The sequence below is a fragment of the Alternaria atra genome (genome assembly GCF_907166805.1).
Source record: "Alternaria atra isolate CS162 genome assembly, contig: 28, whole genome shotgun sequence".
In the NCBI taxonomy this organism is placed as follows: Eukaryota; Fungi; Ascomycota; class Dothideomycetes; order Pleosporales; family Pleosporaceae; genus Alternaria; species Alternaria atra.
Window position 1 is genome coordinate 2,323,347 of NW_025091326.1, and position 23,706 is coordinate 2,347,052.

At 49.4% G+C, this 23,706-nt stretch overlaps 4 protein-coding genes across 4 annotated transcripts; 2 read left to right on the forward strand and 2 right to left on the reverse strand.

Moving 5' to 3' along the window:
- Positions 1–2,518: 2,518 nt before the first annotated feature.
- Positions 2,519–3,997, reverse strand: ALTATR162_LOCUS7821 (uncharacterized protein; the record flags this gene model as incomplete). Its single annotated transcript, XM_043315450.1, has 1 exon — positions 2,519–3,997. The coding sequence occupies one exon, from the start codon at positions 3,995–3,997 to the stop codon at positions 2,519–2,521; it is 1,479 nt and encodes a 492-aa protein (XP_043171385.1).
- A 12,360-nt stretch (positions 3,998–16,357) lies between these two features.
- ALTATR162_LOCUS7822 (uncharacterized protein) lies at positions 16,358–16,752 on the reverse strand (the record flags this gene model as incomplete). The annotated part of the gene is made up of 2 exons (XM_043315451.1): positions 16,358–16,470; positions 16,533–16,752. The coding sequence occupies 2 exons, from the start codon at positions 16,750–16,752 to the stop codon at positions 16,358–16,360; spliced, it is 333 nt and encodes a 110-aa protein (XP_043171386.1).
- Positions 16,753–17,779: 1,027 nt separating this feature from the next.
- ALTATR162_LOCUS7823 (uncharacterized protein) lies at positions 17,780–20,492 on the forward strand (the record flags this gene model as incomplete). The annotated part of the gene is made up of 5 exons (XM_043315452.1): positions 17,780–18,000; positions 18,053–18,840; positions 19,122–19,179; positions 19,226–19,981; positions 20,114–20,492. The coding sequence occupies 5 exons, from the start codon at positions 17,780–17,782 to the stop codon at positions 20,490–20,492; spliced, it is 2,202 nt and encodes a 733-aa protein (XP_043171387.1).
- Positions 20,493–21,496: 1,004 nt separating this feature from the next.
- On the forward strand, positions 21,497–22,198 carry ALTATR162_LOCUS7824 (uncharacterized protein; the record flags this gene model as incomplete). The annotated part of the gene is made up of 1 exon (XM_043315453.1): positions 21,497–22,198. The coding sequence occupies one exon, from the start codon at positions 21,497–21,499 to the stop codon at positions 22,196–22,198; it is 702 nt and encodes a 233-aa protein (XP_043171388.1).
- Between the last annotated feature and the right edge of the window lie 1,508 nt (positions 22,199–23,706).

A 23,706-nucleotide genomic window follows, 5' to 3' on the forward strand; every position in this document is an offset into this window, starting at 1 on the left:
CCTATAAGATTAAGCGTGTAAGGCGCGCAGCGGAGGCGGCAAAAGGAGCTTCGAAGTCGTATAACTCGCTAAGCTTGGCGACAGCTCAATTGTTCGAGGATGCGTTATTAAGGACGAAGTAGCCTAGCTTAGAACGATTAATACTAAACTGCTGCAGCGTCTTTGCAACTATATTAGCAATCCTATTACTACTATAAGCGCCTATAAGCTGCGGTAAGGCAATAGGCAGGTCCCTAACGTTACCACAGGCGTTAGCGTAATAAGCAACAATACTAAAGAACCCTCGTTTGCCACCCCTTGTCGTCTACCCGTTAAAGCTAATATAGATTTAACTTATAGATTGCGACAAGTCGTTAACAACCTGCAGCTCAAGGTAGCGATAAAGCCTTATAACAAAGCTCGCGACGCTAGTACGACTTACCTATAAAGCTTCTGCTGCCTCTAGATTAGCGTATGCTATTATCTTACGGAAAGCTGGAGTCTCAAACTCACGGAGAGCGTAGTTGTTATCAACTAACCAGCTAACAGCAACGTATCGAAAGCCTTATACATCAAAGTTTCTAATCTCATTAGCGACCTCCTGCGATACAACAACACCGCTATCGCTTAATAATCGCAGGGACGTCTAACCTCGAGGTAGCGCAGCCTTAGCAAGCTGGCCCTAACAGTTAAGGCGGTAGCTAACTCTGTTCTGTGCTATATAAGTTATCGCAGCAGTTGTTGATAGCGTCACCTCTAACGCTTGCTTCCCCTCTAATCTCTGATGTTTATAGCAATGCCTGCAGATCCAGAAAGTCCTCTGCGGATCAGCTATTAAGGCGACGCGATAACCGTGCTCAAAGACCTAGCTTTTCCTGCCCTTAAGCGTCCTCAGCGGCTTTATAAAGCGCGATATATAAGCCCAATCAAGGCCATCGTATTTATCCTTAAACCAACTATTAAGCTCGCCTCCATCGTAGCTATTAGACGCCTCGGTTGAAGCCTCTGTAGCAGCTCGTGAGCCCTCGGTTGGCGGATCGATCGCGTTGTCGGGCAGCAGGTCGCGCAGCTGCGATTCGAACGGAGCCTTCTCTGTAGCTTAACTAGCTGCAACCTCAAGGGCTTTGCGTGGTGAGGTTCGTACAGGCAGCTCAGACTGCGATTGAGAGTTGTCGTTGACTTTGACGCGTTTATTTGACGCAGCAGCGCGATCAGCAGCGCGTTTGAAGGCCTTCAGAGGCATAACAGATAGTTATAGCGCGTAAGGAGCCTTAGAGATAACAACAATAGGCGCTAATATAAGATATAGGCTGATGTTAAATGTTGATACTACGTCGCAGAGTAAGCTAGTTAGATCAGAAGGTTGCTTACTAATCGAAACTTAACACCACTAATATGTCACCCTATTAATATTATCTACTGCCTAGCAACCTTATTAACTACCTTAGAAATCGCCCTAGTATTAGTACCTGATCAATCTAATCAATCAATTCAATCAAAAAGAGGGCTTCCATTTGTTCTTAATTAGAAAAACGCTATAGGCGAATTGATCTTGACTTGATTGAGCTTTTGATCAAGAATCAATCAAGTCAATCAAAAAACTTGCTTGTTAGCATGTCTGGTCTTTAGGGTCGTGGAGAGTTGGCATGCGATATGTTTGGATGAACTCTTCTAGGTCTGAGCCTTGCAAGATTAGTTCTGCTTCATCCTTGTCTGATTAATAGAACATAGTTTCCTTAAATGTTACATCGCGCACTCGAACGACCTTTCCTTGGTGGGCTCTGCTCCTAGCTCCGGGCAACCATATCCAGTAGACGTTTAATGCATCATATCCAACTAGATATCCAACTAGCGAACGTAGGCTGAGCTTGTCTCCTCTTGGTATTTGTTGGCGCAGCGCATACGCGCGACAACCATAGATCTTCAAGTGAGCGAGAGAGGGCTTTTTGCCATATGCCATCTCGAAAGGAGTCTTCCAGCTCAGTGTTTTGGTGGGTGTTCTGTTGAGGATATATGCAGCACACATGTATATCTCAGGGCTGAGGGCTAGAGGCAGGTTTAATGCCACTCGCATTGAACGACGGCGGTCAATGAGGTTCTTGCCTGAGCGTTCAGCAGAGCCATTCTGCTCCTTGACGTGTGGTGCTCGAATCTGAAATTTGATGCCTTCTTGTTAGCAGTAGCCTCGGGCTGAGTCGTCGGTGATGCCATACCCTCTTTCATCATCTGCGATAAGGAACGTGACTGTGGTGTTGAACTCGCGTTTGATGCTTCGATCTAGTCGTCTGAGTATCTCAAGTAGCGTCGCTTTGTCGCGTTTAGCAATAGTAAATACGAAGTGAAGCTTCGTGTAGAGGTCGATACCATGAAAGACATATTGATGGCCGTTGTAAGCAGTTGCTTCAAGCCTAATAAGATCGATAGCCACCGTTTCGAATGGTCGGGATGCCCCTATCTCGTGACCGATTCGGCACGAGATGATTTGATGGCCTTTGTTCTGCGAGCATTGTTCACCTCGCTCCGCATCCAGCAACTTGTGCTAGTGCAGATACGCGTCCATCTTCTCCGCCCGCTGCCCGACGTACGCCGCCAACAACGCCGTTATGGTCAATACCGCCGGCGTCGCCATCGTCTGCAGCGAGACCAACTTGATACAGTCTCCCATGGATATTCCTCCTGCTTTCCGACTTGGCTCATAGACCTTCCCACCGTCCGGGACTGGGCGGCCATGGAAGCTTCGCAGGGCCGGCTCGGCAGTATCCGTCAAGCCGTGCTTGAGGCTCGCATCGGGCAGAGCGTCCGGCACGTCCGCCGAAGGAGCAGTGGCCTGTGGGATCTCTGCTACGAGCACGCGATACGTCGCGAAAATCACAGGCAGAGCGCAGCTCAGCAGCACGACCAGGCCGCCTATCCATACTTGTCCGGCACTCGAACGCGCTCGGAGCCGGAGCATCTTCCCGCCTGCCCGCCCTATCAAACTTTTGCGATCGCCGTAGCTCTCGCCTGAAAGCGTGCGCGCTAGCAGCCCAAATAACGTGACAGACAGCACGTTGAACACCGCATAGAGGTCCTTGGCCCGCCGGTGCCCTATGCGCGAGACGAACGTCCGTTTCCCACCGGCGATGTCGGTGCCAATGTCGTGTATGTGCATGACGAAGATCCTCGCTTGTTCGTAGAAGTACAACGCGCCAAAGAGGAGCCAGAGCGACTTGTCCAGCGTGAAGCCTGAGGGAGTGGGCAAGTTCGACGTGAAGAGGTCGGACCACGCGACTGGGCGGCCTGTTGAGGCTGTGTAGTGGCCGACAAGGCCGAAAAGGACAGCGACGGGCGAGAGGAACAGCGCAGAGACGAGTTCGCCGAAGCCGTTGTAGTGCAGGCGCAGCGGAGGCCCGACGTACGAGTGCGAGAGGATCGTGCATATGATGCCGAGGTGGAGCGCCAAACCGCGGAAGGGTGTTCTTGCTCCATTTCCCAACGATGCGCCAGAGAGGGCGGGGTCCGCTGCACGCGAGAAGATGATGAGAGCTACGAGCGCAGCCTGCCAGACCGCACAGCAAGCGAGCGCCGTCCACGGTGGGAACGTCCCATCATGAATGATCCTCGTGGTATTTCCATAAAGCTTCGAATTTGCCTGTTTCGCAGCTTCCTCGAGATCCTCCCCTCCCGTCTCTCCTCCCGCCTCTCCTTTGGCCTTCTTAGCGAGCGCCTCGCGCAAGTTGACGTCCCGCCTGATACTCTCCTGTTGACCTGGCGTATCGAGGGCATAGTCGGACCACTCGTTCCCGTAGTTGATAGCGATGTTGGTCCCCCACGTTACCAATATGCACTGTAGAGTCGCCCATCCGTTCAAGCCGCTGAAGATGCTGTTGCTCGAAGATGTCGAGGAGGAGAAGATCTGCGAGGCGAGCACACAGCCGAGGAGGGTGGAGAGGGGCACTTCGCACGCGAGCGGTATTCTCCCGAGAGCGATCAAGGCTCGGATCGACCCGACAAAGTCAAGGTCTTGCGGATCGTGCATTGCGGAGGTTCTACTGCTCGATCGACCTCTGCTTGATTGGATATCAAGAGGCCTCGAGTATATTAAAGAGGGAGGAAAGAGTTAATGTTGCAAAAACACGGTTTGCGATTTGTTCGCGTTGCGAAGTAGGCTACGTCATCGGCTTGTCTACGCGCCTGGTACTTGGAACGACGCGTATGGGCACGCTATGACACCCGTCTTATGTGACGTCATGTAGCAATCTTCCGGGACTATACTGGAAACAGCCACATGGGGTCTTGCACAGTTGTTCGAGCACTTGGAGTTTCGCGCGCGCACAGTTCAGATAAACCCATGTTAATCACAATATAAATCTCTATCCTATGCTTGAATGGGCTTGAGTCGATTTGTTCGAGTAGCCAATCACAGTTGCTTGTGGCCATGTGCCGAAGTGAACCCGGAACATCGCACCAACGCGTATCTGTCGCGCCTAGCACGCGTACTGTGGTAGCACAAGCTATCAGTCAGTGCGCTCACTACGCACCTTCGCGCGCAGCATAAGTTGCACCCAGACGTACGTCCGTGCGATGGTACAGGAGGAGCAGTGTGCGTCGCTCGGCTGCTTCGGAAAGCATTCCCAGGTGCTGTGGACCCAACACAGAGCCTGATTCCGTACCCAGCGCCAACATCATCTCCAATACCTAGATTATCACTACATCAGGGCTTAAAATGCTCTCAGTGTCCAAAGATAGCGACAGCTTCGCCTTGTGCGGAGAACACTATGTCAAGACATTTTCAGAATCACAGTACAGTACGAACCACAAGAGGCGGCCGTCACGTGCCTTTACAACATCTGTACGAAAATAGCAGCCCTATCTTTACGCATGTCTATTGCCAACGCTTCTTTGCAACTAGCGCGCAGTCATCGTATTTCGAGGTTACTCCTGGTCCAAGCGGAAATGATGTGGTCAGTCATCCAGTCCTACGAGAGAACGTACGAAGGGCAGCTCCCTCTAGAGAGGCCGTGCTGCACGAGTTGATCGATGCAGAGTTAGCTAGCAGTCGGACAGCGCTAGAAGCTGGATTAGACAGTTGCCCGGGTGTGACCGTCGCGACAGAAGTTGACACTTGGCTGGATGCTACGCGATGGCGGCAGCTGTTCAAAGGCGTCCCACTCCTGAAAGCTGCCCGTCTTAGTCATATGCCCGCCCCCGCCTTAGAGCCCGATCTGTGCGTTCTTGCTGAGAGCGTTGACCGCCTGGTCGATCAGGCACATGCAGATGTTTGTGATGATAGGGTTGGCTTCTTTGATCAGTTTCGAATCAACAGCTTTGTCAGCGACGACACAAGCCGAGCGAGCGAGAAGGCACTCATAATAAATCTCCAGAAGGAGTCCTATCGAGCCTATAAATACACTTAGAAGCGTCTTCTGTGCTTCGTGTGCCGAACCAGTCAAGACGAAGACCACGGTGGAATGGCTCGCTTACCTCACCAATACACTGCTGTACAGCTAACCTGTATTCATGAGGCAGCCAAACATGCAAGGAAGCTTTGTCAGAGACAGAGCAAGGACACGAGAGCGTTAGACAGAGCGGCGCTGCTACTCTGTATATCCTTGCTCGATCATCCACTTCGCGGAAGTGTGTTTGGAAGCCCAGTAGTGGTCTTCCTCGCCGTCCTTGGTATTGACGAGAAGAATGCTGGAGCATTCCACGATGCTGCTGCCTACTCGCCAGTCTTGTCTAAATTCGTCAAGCTATCGCAAATGCTTGTGATACGAAGAGCGGTTGCGGCAGCCGAAGCAGTGATCTAATTGGACTGGACTAGCACTGGACTGGATTTGGATGGACTGGATTTGGCTGGACTGGATCCGGAGTTTGAGAAATTTGGACTGGACTGGATCGAGAGGTCTGGAGGCTCCTGGAGCGCCAATGGACCATGCCTAATTAGGAAGCAACTTAACCTAATAAGGAAGAGTGAGTCACATTCTCGGCGTTCTTGCTTCGGGTACGCTTTACCCCAGAAGCGCGTTCTCAGAAGGAGTTCATCTAGTCCAATGACTTCCTAATAGCATTCAATAATGAATCTGGTAGGCCAGCGGGACCTACGACTGCTAATATGTTAAAAATGGTATGAACCCACTTAGCGGCGGCAGACATCCTAAAATGGCCGCATCAACAATTACTCAGTTCTTCGCTCGCTCTTCCTCTAAGACTTCCGAGTCTGATAATATTATTCTTGCCCCTGAATCTATTAACCCCCGTCGCAACCCAGAAGCTCTGATCCAGCCAGATGAGTTTACGCTCCAGGGGGAGCAGTATATCCGCTGTGCGGCATACATGGGCAAATCGTTTTTAAAACGTTTTTAGAAATCTTAAAACGTTCAAGCGTTTAAGCAAAATTCCTTAAAACGTTCAAGCGTTGAACAATATAAACGATATAAAAACGATATAAGATCAATGATGCTAAGACCTGGCTATGTCCATTCTAGAAGCTCCTCTACCTCATCTTCTATCATCTCTGTTTCTTCATCTTGCTCTGGTTCCACTGGTAGACCCATTCCGTTGAGAGAACACGGTGTTATGTGACCTTCCCTAAGCCAGCTGCCAATGCACTCGATCTTCTCAATGTTGGCGCAAGTGAGCCTCGACCGATCCCACGAACAGGTTCTTCTTGCACCCGAGAATGTTCTCTCTGGCTCTGACGACTCTGCAGCGATAGAAAGAATGGAGATGGCCATATGGCTCAGCCTGGGGTAGCGCTGCCGTTGCTCCGATCGGCACCACCATTCAAGAGGGCTACAGTCAGTTTGTATCACTGGACCCTCTGCGAAAACCTTAAGATCATCGCCGTTTGATTTATCTGCCGCTGTAACTGACATCTGCTGTAGAATCTGGTCGAGAACGGCACCACGTTGCTTCGAAGGAGGAGCCATTTGTTTAGAAGCTGTGGGGCTAGCTAAAGGCAAAGCGTCCTTGAACTCATTCAACCAAAAATTCTGAGCAGCGTTGATAGCCGGTTCATACCATTCAGCTGGCCAGTTCTTCTTGAGATATGCTGCTCTACTTGATGGATTTAGAAGAATAGCGGAAGCGTAAACCGGAACCTGATCGGTCATGTTGTAGTACTTCTCAAGTACGAACCAGCCCATCTCGATCGATCGAACCATGCGAAGGTCCTCGTGTCCAGGTTCAGAGTAATGTACCTACGAAGGCGTTAACTGAAGACTCAAAGTAAGGATAGCACGTTAACGCTTACCTTTTGCTGCTCATAGTGGACTAAAAGAGAGTCCATGATCAAAAGAGACTGAGAGATAGACGATTTATCTCCCTCTGCGTACAGCGTTGCTGATGCAAATGGTTGTAGGAATGTATGTGCTTTCTGCAGTATGTCCCAGTCGTCAGAAGTAAGACGGAACTCGTAGAGATGTTTCTCGTTATCGTGCATGAAGACCTTGATTGCAGCCATCTTCTTGATAGCCCGATCAATGACTGAGTACCATGAAGACCATCTGGTCTGATTACCAATGCCTAAGCGGAGGCCTACTTTGCCGTCCCACTCTGCTGCATGTATACTCGAACTGCGCAGCCAGACACAAAGCTGATGCAGTTTGCGAAGTGTAGGGATGTTCTCAATACCACAGAAGTCGTCATCAACAGACCCCTGGCTATCAATGCTGCGTCTTCGGCAAGACGACCTTTGCCTCTGCGAGGTTTGTGAAACAGCTTCAGCTTGGGCTTCAGCTTGGGCTTGGGCTTTGAGATTTCTCTGTCGAGAAGTAAGAACGCTTGAAAACTCAGCGAGAAGCTCTTCGCCCGTGACATCCGTCACCAAACAGGTATCGTTGGACGTCGCATTATCACCCGTATGCCAGCCAACTCTAGACTGTATCCCATAGTCCTCGAGAGTTTGGAGAAGTAAGTGTGCTTGCTGTTGTCCAGAGTGGCTGTAACGACATTCTGGTAGTCCTAAAAGAGCCTTCTGAAGCTTATATTTGTGATCGACCCACTGTGCGCATACAGCAAGGAGAGATGAACGGAACGGTGATGTCCAGAGATCTGTTGATATATGGATAGGACTTACAGCTGTCAATAAGCTGCCCTTGATTACATGACCTTTGTAGAGCTGATAATTCGAGGCGATAAGACGTACAGCTTTACGTCGACTTGTGATAAACTGGTCTTCAATGAATGGATTGCAAGCAAGCGCTAGATCCCTCATTTCGGCCCATTCGATTGATGAAAAGGCTATTCGACGTCGAGTCAGAAGACCGACGAGCGCATCGCGATATCCTTGTTCATTGAAGGCGTTGCGGATAATTGTCTGATCAGAGACAGTCCTAAACACTGAAGTGATAGCTGGTTGCGACGACGAAGAAGTTTGCGAGAGCTGAGAAGACTCCGACGTTGTATGATATGCTAGGACATGGTTGATGGTGTTCACTCGGTGACTACTCGACCAAGAACGACAGTGTTTACAGACATACTGCTTCTTCAAACGCTGGCGCTTTGCATTGCCGGTATTACGGACAGTTTCGGTTCGTATAACACCGCCAAAGTGTGGCGGCGTTACGGGTCTTCGCAACGGTGGCGTTGACATCGCACTTGCTGACAAGCTATCAGATGACATAACGATAACAGACGCAATAGACAATGAATTAATTAAGATTTTAGGTTAGTGGGGAGCGTTTGCAGAGATTTTTGAGATGCGAAACTGGAGTGCTTGGCGCCAAGGCCCTTATACCGTTTTTAAATTGTTCAAGCGTTTAAGAAAACCCTAAAACGCTTGAACAGTTTAAGCCGTTAAACCGTTTAAAGACGTTCTAAACTAAAACGTTTTACGCAAACGCGTTAAGCTGCCCATGTATGCTGTGCGGTGCTAGCGAAGGGCCCTAAAGCAACAAAGAAGCGAACGTCGGTGATCTGGATATACGGTGAAGATCTACAGGCCAAAAAAATGGGAGACGTGTATGGTATTGCTACCTCTGTGAAAAACAGCGCCGTCAGCAAGAGCTTCCAGCAGTGTCGAATGGCAATTCTACAGCGCTCGACCACCTCGACTCGACACATAAGATCGATATGGTTACCGGCGAAAGTAAATCCTTCCGAGGAGACTCGGTGGATACGAGCCAGCCGTCGATATCCAACTACCAGGACATGAAGTCAATCGTCTTCGCCCGCCGCTTAGATCGGTTCAAGGAACTCCTAATCCGCTGGCTGGTCTGCTGCCATACACTAAAAGTGCGCGTGACGAGCCAGGTCGCGTAACGAGCCACCCCACCATCCCAACATTGCGCGTCGTCCCATCTTCAACGCGTCATAACTCCACAACTATGGACCCGATTCAAGAAGCGATTGAATATATCGAATCGCGTGAGGCTGGAGATAGTTTCTCGTACCGCCAAGTTTCAAAAATATTCGGAGTTGATCGAACAACGCTGTCGCGGCGGCACAAGGGTTCGCAGGGCACCCGTGAAGCCAAAATAGCAAATCAACAACGACTCAACCCACAACAAGAGGAGGAGGTTGTTAGTTACATAGAGAGAGCTACAAGAGATGGTCTACCGCCTACAGGTGGTATTTTGAAGAATTTCGGAAGCGCTGTTGCGCAGCAAGAGGTCTCCGATAGCTGGGTTAAGCGGTTTCGCCGTCGTCATCCCGACAAGCTCATCACCAAATGGGACACCGGTATCGATCGTGAGCGTCACGTAGCTAACAGCAAGTATAAGTACGAGTTGTACTTCAACTTGCTGCACTCCAAGATAGTGGAATACAGGATTAACGAGCGCAATACGTACAATATGGATGAGAAGGGCTTCTTTGTCGGTATCGCCAACCGCAGGAAGAGGATCTTCTCCAAGGCAGTTTAGGAGGCGGGAGAGCGTACCTAGGCGATGAGAGATAGTAATAGAGAATAGATTACGCTAATAGCTTGCGTATGTGCTTCTAGAGATGCATTGCCGCCCGCTCTCATCTACCAGGGCACCTCTAGGGTTCAATCAAGCTAGGTTCACGACCTTTTAGAGACCTAACAACACTAAATATTTATATCCCACTCAGCTTCGGGATGGTCCAACAACAACTTAGGTCTTGCCTAGCTTTAACAGGTGTTTAAACGTCATACAGCAGCTAAAGCTCGCCGTCAATAGCGCCTTCTCATCCTTAACGGGCATGGCAGCCACGTTACGCCCGAATTTTTAGAGTTTTGTGAAGCTAAACGTATTATAGTTATAGTGTATCCTCCCCATTCAACCCACAGCTTACAGCCATTAGATGTAGTACTTTTTAGGCCGCTTTCGAAGCACTACACTAAGGAGCTAACTCAACACCTCCAGCGAACCTAAGGCCTCTTAAAGATTACCAAACAGGACTTCTATCGTCACTTTTGGCCGGCGTAGAGCTCTACAATGACTCACGATCTCATATTAAAGAGTTTTAAAGCTACAGGCGTATAGCCGATGGACGCAAGCCAGGTACTTCAACGCTTCAACAACAACCTACAACAACAAGATGACGACCTAGGAATTAGGGAGCAAGGCGACGGCGATAGCTAGCCTCAGCTGCGCAAAATTTTTAACGCTGCGGTGGCTAACAAGGCCAAAATTAAAGCCAAACGGCTATCCCAAGGCCTGCACTCGCTGCAGGTCAACAACGCGATTCTCTACGCCGAAAACGAGGAGCTACGCGCTAAACTCAACCTCATTTAAAAGCGCCTAATTAAGTCTACAACACTAACTACACGAGAAGGTGATGAGTGGCACGGCGGAGCTGTATTCTACAGTCCTAGGAAGCTTGCTAGCGAGCGCGCGCGTAAGGCCGCAGAACTAGACGAAGCCGCAGAACTACAACTCTAAAAAGCTCGCGATAGAGAGATCAAAGCGGCAGAAGCAGCTAAGAAAAAGCGCTCTTAAGAAGCTGCAAAGTTAGCTCGTCGGCAAGCCAAAATAGAGAAGGACGCGGAGGATTTACGGCAGCGTAAGGAGAAAGCCGCCGCGCGGGAGCTCAAAAAGCAGCAACAACAAGCTGCAACCGCTCAAAAAAGTCGCGATACAGCAAATAAGCGTAAGCGAAAAGCCTTACCTAAACTAGCGAAAAAATCGACAAAGCGTCGTCGTGTTGTTGCTCTATTAAGTGGTGTGGTTGCTAGTCCGCCTGAGGCGTCTCCCCCACCCAAATTTGGCCTGCACACCCGCCAAATTAAGACGCCAGCGAGATACAAGTAGTGCAAACGCTTTAGTAGCGTCTATATATCAATACACCAAAAAATCTCACGATAATAGCTTTTGTGTGTAGCTCAATAACCTCATCTTTTTAATCGTCCGATCTTGGTGGGGTAGCTCGTTACGCGACCTGGCTCGTCACGCGCACTTTTAGTGTAGTGTGGGTTCGCACGGGCAGAGGAGGCGTCGCAGGCTTCGGGCGACTACGAGCACCTACAGCACGACGCGCAGGCTTTAGTTTGACTACAGAAGCTTTTAAGGTTGTAGATTTGCCTCTTTAGGACTGTTGTATACCTTTTGCAGAGTCGCGAGCCTGTTTAGCAGCGGCTCTAGCAGCCTTCCGCGCGTCTATTGCTCAGCGTTCCTCTGCCTTAACCTTTGCACGCTCTTCCTTCTCCCTCGCCCGCTTTTGACGCTTCTCTTCCTCAATCTTCTCCTTGTATAGCTTATTAGCAGCTGCTAACTCCTTTATCTCTGCCTTTCTTAGCTCTTCTTCCTCCTTCTCTTACTTAGTAACTGCCATGCGGACGCGCGCCTCTTAAATAGCTCGAGGAGACCACACCATCGCCCCGCCGTAATACTCCTAGTGCTGTTGCAAGTCTAATTGCCTGCTAGGTTGCTTCTAACGCTTCTGTTTTAGGTATAGCTTCTGCCGCAAGCCTTCTAGTTCGTTGTAAAGGAGCTCTACCTGTGTCGATAGGTGGTAGATAGTTTGGCCAAGCTTCCGTGCACCTGCACTGCGAGGATCCTTCACCTCTGCATGCAGTGTAGTGCAAGCTCTAAGCTAATCCTCTGTAGAATAGGCTGTAGAACTAGAGGAAACTAAGCCTAAGTCGCTAGGTGTTGCGTGGCGGAATCTATCCAGTATAACGTTAGGGTTCATCAGGCTTATCCCTGTAGCAGTAAAGGCGTTTTGTATAAGCTCTTCCTCAAATGTGTGCACCTAGGCAGGCCAGAATAGGTGGAAGAAGTCACCTTTCGTCAATGGCGATAGGCCTTAAGACTTCTAGAGGTAGTCATCGAGCTCGGAGGCGTAGGCAGAGGAGAGTGGCTTAAAGCAGACTACGTCCAACGGCTGCAGCGTCTGTGTACTATGAGGTGGCAACACAGCGAGTATAATTCGATTTTGATTGCAGTAGTCAATGAAGTCCTGCGTTAGGTGACTCCCGTGGCCATCTACTATTAAAAGCCTGTAACTTCTGCGCGCCTTTGGCTTTGTATAGCGGTTAAATACCTGTTCAAGCCAAGCTAATCCAATATCATTATTTGTCCAGCTAGTAGGCGAAGAAGCCACGTGAATTAGGTGTGTTCCTGCCTCAATATCGGCTACCCAATGGCTCTAGATTGTGGAGTTTTTTGATGCGAATATAATGCCAGGAGGCAGAGCAGTACCATCTGCGCAGATTGTAGCCAACAAGCTCACCCACTCACGTGAGCCATCTTGACGAGCCTGCCTAACCTCCTTCTTCTCATATTGACGCCTACTGAAGATGCGCTTCGACCTTCCAAGTACCCCAATTGCGAAGCCCTTCTCATCCATATTGTACGTATTCTCTAGCTCAACGTCATACTTAGTGATCTTCTGCTGCAGTAGGTCAAAGTAAAGCTTATACTTATATCCAGACTCAGCGTTATGGCGATTGGAGTCCATACCCGTCGCCTAGTGGCAGGTGAGTCGGTCGCGGTGACGGTGCAGGAAGCGTGTAACCCAGCTATCAGAGCAAGGATCCTGGGCTACTTTAGACGCGAAATTTTGTACCATAGCTCTCGTAGGTGGCAAGTGACGCGCTGACAGTGTTTCTATATACTGCACAAGGTCTGCTTCTTGTTGTGGGGTGAGCTTTCGTTGGTTTGGGTCAGCGACGCCCTGAGGGACCTGCACACCGCGGTGCGCGCGGGACAACGTTGTGCGCGAAACACCGTGTTTTTGAGCAATATTTGTATAGACAAGTTTATCGCCTGGGTCTAAATTACGAATCTCTGTAAGCGCATCTTGCAGGCCTGGCATGGTTGTTGAGTTGTTACGCGTTGAAATACTGTGTAGATGTTGCGTGCCGGGCGTTCAGTGACTCCGGGCGTTGGGTGCACGGACACTGTACTAGGTCAAAAGTTTCGCTCGCCAAGGGCCGATCGGCCGCAACACCACACTTTTGCAAATGCTCTTTTTAGTGATAACTCTACCAAAATTGCATAGTTTTAGATGTTTGAAGCGCGGGATTTCATTATTAATAGCTAATACTTCGTTTGCCAACCTCTAGCTTTAATACAAGCTTTAATGCGGCGTGGCATAGACATGATGAGGGCGCGGATTAAGCTGCCGGGGATGGCCCGCCAGCACTTTTTCAGCGCGTTACAGAACCCATCCCACTCCTCTTCTGCCCTTGTAATGTTGTTGTACTGCGGATAATGAGTGAATACAAGCTTCTTAAGATGCCACCAGAGGTGCTCAATTGGGTTGAGGTCTGGTGAGTATGGTGGCCATCCGATCGCATGAATGTGGTGAGTTTCCATGAAGCTTGCCACCGCGCGCGCGGTGTGTATGCTCGCGTTGTCATGCATAAATAGCTGAGAATATCTCTAATGAGGCAGAAGACCTTGCTGCAAAGCTTGTATGTAGCTTTGGGCGCTGTACCCACTGTGGGGAGCATCGAGATCTCGCTGCATTACGATGAGATCACTCCGTCGAGGTTGCCCGCGTTCATCGAGCCATATAGCCGCCCACACCATTTGCGCGGGCTTGCGCGCAGTCGACACCTCTGTAAGCATCCTTGTCTTCCATTTCTCATCGTCGTAGCGAAAGCACCACTCAGTTGTGTGGCCTGAGCCCTTCTGAATAGAGCACTCGTCAGAGAATTTAAGTATGCGGCGATGCCACGGGTAGCCGCGATACTCACGAGCGAACAACAAGCGTGTGCGCGCACGTTGAGGGGTAAGCTTTGGACGCTTTTTGCAGCGTACGTGTAGTAAACCAGTCATTTTTAAAACCCGATAGAGTGTAGAGCGGCTAGGTGGCTTCGATGGGGTGCCATCGGGTAGGTGGACTTGAGCGATTTCTGCGAGTTCTGCGTAGGTTATTTTGGGATTTTTTCTGACAGCGCGATACACCAGCTTGCGCGCATGCCTCGACATTATTTGTGGACGCCCGCTGCGAGGTTTGTCTTGTGTTGTGCCCGTTGTGGTTGCTTTTGCGCGGAGGCGTCGTATGGTCGATTCCGCGCGACCACACGCGTTCGCCACCTCACTGGCTGTACAACCAGCATTCAGCATACCAATGGCAATATTGCGCTCGGCAGGACTCATATTTGGGCCACGGCGCACATTTTGCGATAGCTCACGTCTAAAAATACGCGGTGTAGACATAGTTGTGGTGGGTTGAAGTTGAGTTGTAAGTGTGGTGGGGAAAATTATTACGCTAGCGTGGGCGAAGCTTTTGACGCGTCACTGTATATTTTAATTCTATACACACAACAGGAATCGTAAAAGACTTTGGGGTTTCTATGATCCAGGCTGTAGCCATAATAACCTAAAGGTGGGGTAATAGAAGTAAAGCGACAAACGTTGAGAATAAGGGGTTTAATAGGACGCGCCCCGACGTACAGCACTATACCAAAATAAGATAGACTATATTGCGATCCGCGAGGTCAAATCGCGCTAAACCTATCTTGTCTGAGAACCAACTCGCAAAGCATCATATACTAGGGCTGCCCCGTCGCATCATATTGGTTAGGTAACTTAGTTATAATACTATGTGCGTTTCTTCTTCTATTCTTTAGTATCACTTCTATTTAAGTTAAGGTTGAAAACATACAGGCGTTAAACAACTAATGCGGTTCGACCGGCGGTAGCGTACTGTAGTGAAGTATTTAGTGGGCCTGCATTGGAACGTGTGCTCGATGCAAAGGATTGTATTAAGTATGTAGTGTAGATTGTGTCTCGTCCGATCCTCCTTCAGACTGGTTTTCTATCTCTAGCCGGCCTTCCGATCCGAAGGCCGTTCGGGCCTTCAGATACCCTGATTTCACCACTACAGTACTACTTAGCTATTTTCTGTAATGTGTCTAAGTTAAAGTAGGCGGTTATGTTAGATATTTGAAGCGTGAAGTTCCTCTAGATAATACCGCATCCTGTGGTTATTAGGGCTTCCCATAATTGTGTCTTGAAGACTTCCCTCGCCTTCATCATTAGGTAGCTTCAACCCTACATACCGGCGGCCTTGTTTTGGGATTAGTATAGCAGTGCCGGCATTGAAGAGTTTTCTGGCAGGTAATTTCCACTCGATCCCCTTTGTTGGCATCTTTTCTGCGTTGATGCGCAGCAGTGAATCGATATACGGGCTATCAGCACGCGGAATTGGGTCCCCCTCATTGATAAAAGAGAAGAATATTGAATCGTCGCGGGCCACTAGAGGAGTGATGGGGGATGTTGTAATCGGTGGTGCTCCGAACGTTATACAGTGGATCGAACTGAATCCTGTTGGCACGTAAGCTACTTGAGAGGCTCAAATTCATTGGAAGATCGTACGCTCTTTGAGACAGATCAATGGATCTCTGGAAGAAGGAGTCGTCTCCTTCATGATATGCGTGTAGAGCATTGCTGCAACAGCACCGCCCGCGGAATGGCCTGAGAAAAGCAATCGAGGTCCTGCAGATCCTTGAGTATCACTATATGCATGGAGAGTTTCGGAAATGCATGTAGCAACAAGTGGCAGCATCTTTTTTGATGCTTCTAAGAAACCAAAGTGTGCATGATATGTTCTACCGTCGGTACTGAGGCCCTGTGTCAGGTTAACTTGGAAAAGCTCTTCATCCGCGAGGGGTCGTATTACTAGAAAATCGTCTTCAACTGGAGTATTCGCCTCCGTGCCATGATTAAAATTGACCATCCAATCGTGAATAGAAGCGGATCCCCTGATTGCAACAACAATCATATCTATATGGCCGGCCGAATCGTTGAGAGGTTTGCACGTTCGGACTTCCGTCCGCTTGACGGAGCTCCCAAATGCTTGAGCTTCGATTCGCCTTGTCTCAACGATTTTGAATGCTTTCGGATTTGACTTAGGTGGACTTGACGATAGTGAACAGGCACAAAATGCAGCTAGGTCGACCAGTAGGGATTCAGTTGGATTCCTGGACGAGTTAGTCAAGTACGAGATTGCAATTCCACGCCCTGGAAGACTCGGTCCCCTACATGGTGAAATCGCGGAGGCCATTTGGTTGGAATCCAGAGTTGCTATACGCTTGTTGCTTCTCCAGCCATCTCGTCATCTTTAGTACACTGTGCGAGTGGTTTTCCAAATCTGAATTCATCAGCATGGTGGTCGATAAAACATTCCTTCGATTTTGTTAAGCGGTTACTGACCCGCTGTATCGACCTCCTTCAGGTAATCATTAAATTCAACAGAGGTCTTTTTCAGATTCTCGGATGTAGCGGCAGAATTGTTGCTGCCTGAAAAAGCCCCACTCGCTGCGCTGCCACCAACGCTTGCCGCGGGGACCTGACCGCCGGCGGAGAGAACGGTTGCTCCCTTGCGGGTAAAAACCCTGCTTAAGAGCCCTGGTTTTGATTTCTTCTGTTCCATCCTCACTCGATTAGAAGTGCTCCGACATTTAGATGTTTGGAAGTGATGTGGGATCAGATGCTAGGAGAAGGAAGGCCGCTCAGACGAGTCTCAAAGATGAACATGTGCCAAAACGCCAAGAAACGCCACAATTCTCAGCTGACATCCCCACTTCGCGTCAACGACAACCTTCCTTTCATTTTTGGAACAATCGCATCAGCTACTGCACTAAAAGACTCAACCAAGCCGTTCACATTACATTCCAGGTATGAGTGCTGATTTCTCCGGCATTCTTTGGGACCCAAGCCGGCTCGAGGACCGTTCCAGTCGCTGGACAGAGATCAAAATAGCAGAAGGGAATCATGCAGGCGTTGTCACTTTACTTGACGAAATGAGGAAGATGTACTGGGAAGCTGTCGAAGAAGAGGTAGCGGCGGCAATTATTGCCCTCTCAGATTTCCAAAATTTCCAAGCAAGCCAAGCCTTGGGGGAAAATTTTCGCTCTGGGGACTTCGAGAGTAATAAGCTTAACTCGCTTGTCGACTTATGGAATCCCATGGGAGAAAGAGAGGCGGAGTTTGTTAAGTCTCAAGCGCTGCACGGGTTGAAAGCTTCGCTACAGAGTCAAACACTGGATCAGAAACGGGCGCGCAGTCTTCTACAAGCACTCGGCTTGCTAGATATCGACTATGTTCGTGAGCACCGTCCTCCTGTTTTCCGTTCTTGGGGCCAAATGCCTCAGGTTGAACATGAGGATAATCAGATGTTGTTACGGGCTAGGCAATGCTCCCAATGCCGACGCTGCATCAGGTCCTTTCACTCTTATGTATGTCGATCTGGCTGTACAGATAACCCTATCCCAAGAAACATGTACAAAGTACGGGAACCAGAACCAAACGAACCGAACGGCATTTTTTGGGTTGGACGGATGCACAACTACGACGCAAGCCTAGCGCAGGTTCCTACCCCTTTCCGATTGTGTCCGCCTTGCTTACATTCATCGGACCATCCTAAGGAGCACCTCAAGGCCGCGAGAAATTTCTCCAAAATGGGCAACGAGCACTCCCATAAGTTCGCTCAAGAACTCGATGCATGGGAGGATCATTTGGATGGTAAATTCCTCACAGGACTGGGTGTAAATGTGATGGATACCTTGACTTCGCCCGGAAGCTTTTTCCAAAGGGCAACAAGCCGACATATCTTCCCTGCAGGTAACTCTCACTGTGCTATCATGGTTGGTCCCCTACTACTAGAGAATGGAATGACCCGGTAAAGACTAAGTCGAATTCCGAGTAAGAACAATACCACTGACGAATTGAAGAGAGCCTGGCGGCGCCAACATATCTCGACGCCCTATTCCAAACTTTACTGCCAATTCATCCAAAGACCTGCAAGAGTTCCTCTTCGAGCCACAGACTTACATTTCCGTCGACCATCAGGAGGTCCCGGCTCAGCGACATCTCTCCTTCTCTTCTGCAAGACGACTCTACGAGTCAAAGGTTCCCGTTAGAAACCGACAGTTCGCCAGCTGCCTGAAACAGCTCTCCGGAGGTATGTTCACCGGCTATTGTGAACGATTCTTGACAGATGAGGAGCACCTAGTGAATATGTTCCTCGAATGTGCTAAAAGCTGGGCTTCGACAAAAAACAACCGAAGGCTTAATCAATCAGAGTACAGAGCGAAATTGAAATCCTGCGCGAAAGAGTTTACGGATGTCGTTAGTTTGGTTTACGGGGAAGAAGTTAACTTGGTCCTCTACTTTTTCGCTTTCGGATTAGTGGAACGAGTAAAACTCAGCTACAACCGGGTTTCCAACAACTGCCAGGACTTTTGTGGCGATCTTCTCTTTCGGCGAGATGCAGACAATACGTTTGGACTAGTCTACCCTCCCGTGCCACCCAATGTTGATCAGATAGAACGAAGGACTTCTGCGCGGTATCTCATGAGCTTCAGCGGCCGGATGGTTCATCCGCACAATCAGATGCCTTTTGTCAATCCTCTTGCTTCAGCAACTCAGCTTTACGACTCTTTTGGGCAGAATGATGCGGATATCATTGACCACGTCTCCAGCATCCGGTTCAAAGACGATCCTAACGGGTTCCACCTTGGTCTGGGCGGAGCCACTAGCTGCCATGATAGCTACCTGCTCAAGGCCGCCCAAACGACGTGTTCTCGATGGTCTAAATGTTCTGTGCTTGTCAGATGAAAATGCTGAAAATGAGCTCAGGAGAAGTTTATGATTGCGATGATGGATTATGTCTTGATCATTGTTGTTTTTCGTTGGTCTGTTCTCTCTCCTTTTTGAACATAAACCTGATACGTCGGTGATACCTAGGTGATACATAGGTGATACCGTCCACGATGCAGTATCGCTTACTTCATCTGACAGTGCTGGACCACCTCCTGGATGGTCCACAAGATAATCTCTCTGTCCTCACTATGCACATGTAAGCTCACTGTCGAGTCTGCTCGATAATGCTAATCGGGCCACAGACATCGCGATCGAAATCTGTACACTACCCCCTCAGAAGACGACTGGGGCTACGAGGATTTCCTTGTAACTCTAGGCCGAGAAGCTTGGATTAGGAACCGTTTGGAGGTATTGCATCGCCTTCACGTTCTTAATACAGCGTTAGGGTTAATCTCTTCTTTATTCCAGCAACTCACCACTGAAATGACTGTGGAGGAAGCCAAGAAAATCTGGAACCCTCCCCCGACATTGCTAGGCCGTGCTTGGAGTAGTAATAAGAGAAGTGGCCGCTCAATAGCCAAACCAACCTGGCACGATAATATCTTCGAGGAGAGAGAAGATGGTCTTGCTGAAATCGAAAGGGAGGAAACAGAAATACAGTTCGTTCTGATTTCAGCTTTTACCAATCCGTGGCTGCAAAGTTCCGGTGCTTGGAAGGTTCGCTTGCGGTCAGTCAAGTCTGGCTTGAACCTGGATCTGAAATGGTGTGGTGTCTTTTCAAAGCATTGGTCGCAGTGTAGGTGCGAAATCTGTCAGTACGTTGCTGCCGAGGTGAACTGTTCCCGGATTCTATCCTACGTGGCATCCCAAGAAAACATTGAACCTAGCGATAGGATCTACCGCCCCACGCATCCTGACTACGTCACGCTAGGGACGCTAGAGGAGACAATCAAGGTTTTAGGGAATGCAGATATTGTTCTTGAGGTCTTAAATCAATTAAGTCGCACCACGGAGTACTATGGAATGGACAAGACAAGGAAACTACTTGAACCGTTCGGGTATGTAATTAAGGTACGATAGCTCGAGACCTCTCCAGCAGGCTGAGCGCTATTTTCCACATATACAGGTACGCGCACCGGGCCGAAGGAAGAGAGAAGGAGCCCAATGAACCTTGTTTCAGACTATCGTAGGCCCTACTATTCTACCAAAGCAAGCTTTGATCATCCCCGCATAAACTTAGGCGCACTCTGGGGGTTAATCGTCTACCGCATTGTATATGGGCTAAATACCGATGCGACATGGGCCCTGATACTCGAAAATATGCGTGAAGCGCTATCAGATACTCTCTCACGTTTGGATCCGGATCTTGTTGCAAATCACGACCTCATGATTCTTAAGAACGAAGCTAAGCTCCTCGTCGCCGATTTGCGAAAAGTGCAAAAGACGTTCCGCGCCTGGGTCGCGGATGGCTTAACACCACGTCTGGAGGCACCGCGATCCTTGTTCCGAACAACAAGAGTTATGTTTGTCATTGGACTGGTTATCTTGGTGCAAATTTGCTACATTTGACAATCTGCCTAAGTTTTATTCATTTGTTCATGAAGATTTGTCCCGATCTCAAAAGGTAGCCCGGAGGTTGCTGATGTTTTTCAGAGATTCAGACGGTCTAATGATACTGGTCTCTATCGGCATACGCGTATGGTTTATATTGCTTTCAAGGACTATATAGTTGGCATCGAGAGCCTGGCTATGTCTGATGTTGTCTGTATAGTAATAGAGTACCCTTTAGGCTTTTGGAATTATGGATCCAACGGGTAGGCTACTTACGCAACGGTAGCTCATGTCTTGGCCTTCACCTTTACCTCTCGTACTGCGGTTATCTTGCCGAAGGTCCAGGCACTTTCAGCGAGTGGTCTAAGCTTCTTCGAGCCGTCTACCTGATCCTCTTTCCCTACCGACTATACCTCCAACACTACCTCCAACTCTGCACCGAAGACTAGTCTGCACACGACGATAACGCCTCAATTTTGAAAGGCGCATCTGCACATCGAGCCTTGCAATACCCGCATTTCGGACGACCAGACATCACAGTGTGTCATAATTCCTTCTGATTGTAATATTGACACATTAAGCACTGCTACCGCGACCTGCCCGGTCGCCTCTTCATCAGACAACATCCACACCAGGAGTGAGTCCGGTTGTACAGTCCCCCCAGTTGAAGTGCCTAGCGTGGATTTGAGCCTTGGCGCTACGCACGTACCACATTCGGCAACTCCAACGCTTCAGGATTGCAACAATCCATCTCTTTGACCACCTCTACACCACCCAAAACACCATATTATCGCTATTTCTTCATGCCAAAACTCTTCCCAGGTACCCCAAGAACCCCAGGGAAGCAGCTCACGCGCGACGAGCGTTTCGCGATTCATTTGTGGCGGGATGAAGGCTTAAGCCAACGCCAAATCGCCGCAAAGCTAGGCTACAGCAATGCCAACGGGCAAAGGACGATTTCTCGAGCCCTGGCCCAACCCATCACTCCTTCAAAGCGCCACAGTGGCCACAGTACAATCCCAATGGAGACCCAGCGTCAGCTCATCTCTCATGCCACTGCTAATGCCGTACAACGCCGAAAGACGTGGAGAGACATTGCAAAAGAGCTTGGAATTGATATTGGGGACGTGGCGCTTAACAATCTCTTTCACCGTCACGGCTACAAGCGTTACAGGGCTCGTAAAAAGCCATATCACAGCGAGAAGCAGCTCCGCGATCGTCTCAATTGGGCCGAGGAGCGTCGAAATTGGACTCCTGAGCAGTGGCAACGCTTTGTTTGGTCAGATGAAAGCTCTTTCACCATGGACTGGGGCCTCGTATACGTTACCCGTACGATTGACGAAGGTGACCTCACCGATTGTATGCTCCCCCGATTCAGAAAGTACAGTGAATGGATGGTTTGGGGTTGTATTGCTAACGGAGTAAAAGGACCTCTTGTATTTGTTGAAAGAGACTGGGGTAAAGCTAAAAAGGGGAAGAAAAAGGGGACTATTGACGGGGCAGCAATGCGTAAGCATATTGTCCCAAAGATTTTAGAGATGAAAGAGTTTATGGAGACCTTTATCATCCCAAAAGAGACGATTATCTTTATGGAGGATGGGGCTGGAGCCCACCGATCGCGAGAGACTCATGAACTGTACGCCAAAAAGTCTATTCACCGCGATAACCACCCTGCTAATTCACCCGATTTGAACCCAATTGAGCCTATTTGGTTGTATTTGTAAGCATAGGGTGGTCGTAGTATAAGGTCACCTGAATGAGTGTATTCTTCTGTGTATGTACAAGTATGTGATCTGAGCTCGAAAGTAGTCGGACGCATTAGTCATGCCTGCAGAGCAGTCATGTGATGTGGTCCTAGGCTTACAGTATTTAAAACGTCAGGTGTATGCCCGGCACCCCCAAACAGCTGAGGAGCTCCGTACGTATATATTAGACGAATGGAATAAGATGCCCGACAGCGAGATCACCAGACACACTGGTCAGATGGGCAACCGTTGCCTCAGCGTAATTGCTGCAAAAGGTGGTCCTACAAAGTACTAGAACGTCGGCAGCGAGCTCTCTTACTATCTTATTACATTGTACTATTAAATTGTACTGTACTAGCAATCTCAACTCTAAAAAATGGCTAAAAACGCTCTTTTTTGTGAGCCCTGGGTCTTCAAAACGGCCTAAAACAGCTGGTTTTTGATAACTTGGCAAAATCAGTGGCCTTTGGGCGTTACAGGGGCCCCTGACAAGCTCCGGAGGCACCTCGGAGGACTCCAAAAACAGTCAGGAGTGGCCCCTTTTCGAGATAGCGTCCCCAATCGTCACCTTGGCAATCACTTTCAATTGGCTCCATTTCTCTCAAATCCACGCTAGGCACTTCAACTGGGGGGGACTGTATGTCGCAGAACAGGAGGGTCAATGGGGCACGCCGCCGCACGGCTGATGGTGGAGCTGGTCAAACGCGCGTGCTTTCCAGCGTGAGACGAAAATTACACCACGGATTACGCGCGCGCGATGACGACGACGACGACGACGACTACGACTGGAGACGCAGCATCGTCTCCTACCGCCGCTGGCGAATGATTGCTGCGATGTTGCCAAACCGTTCAGCCGCTGGAGGCGAGCAAGACACGGGAGGGCTTACCATGCACTGAAACTGTAGTCAAAGCCCACGAGGGCAGCTCTCCACAGCAACAAATACTCACGAAAAGGTGTCGCTGACGTGTGCCCAGCGAGGAGCCATGGCTCACTCTGACAGCAAACAGGCGTTAGGGCAGACTAAGGAACTGTGCATCGCAGCTACTGAGGCTTGCAACTCGGCCTATGTTATTGTCATGGCACGGTAACGCAACATCCACAATGAAGCAACTCCTTGCGATCTGATCTAACCTACAACGAAGCTTATGTGAATCTCTCTTGGCTCCCGTTGTGATGGTGGTCGAGTCCATGACTCGAACTTGCTTTAGGACCCACAGAGCCATCGCGGCGCGAACATCTCCTCTAGACCTGCTGTGTCTTTCCGTCTGACATTGTAAAAGTTTGTACTCTAAAAAACAAGAGTCCAGAACGTCGACAGCTGGCAAAACTCAGTCCTCGAACACAGCCACAACACGACTAGAGAAGGTTCTGGAACCGTGAATGGCCCATGACGGAAGCGCGCACCGGCACTAATAGCACATCTTCAGAAGAGCCAAGAGTGCAATGCTTACTATTGATGTACACATTCACGACGAGCTCTTGCAAT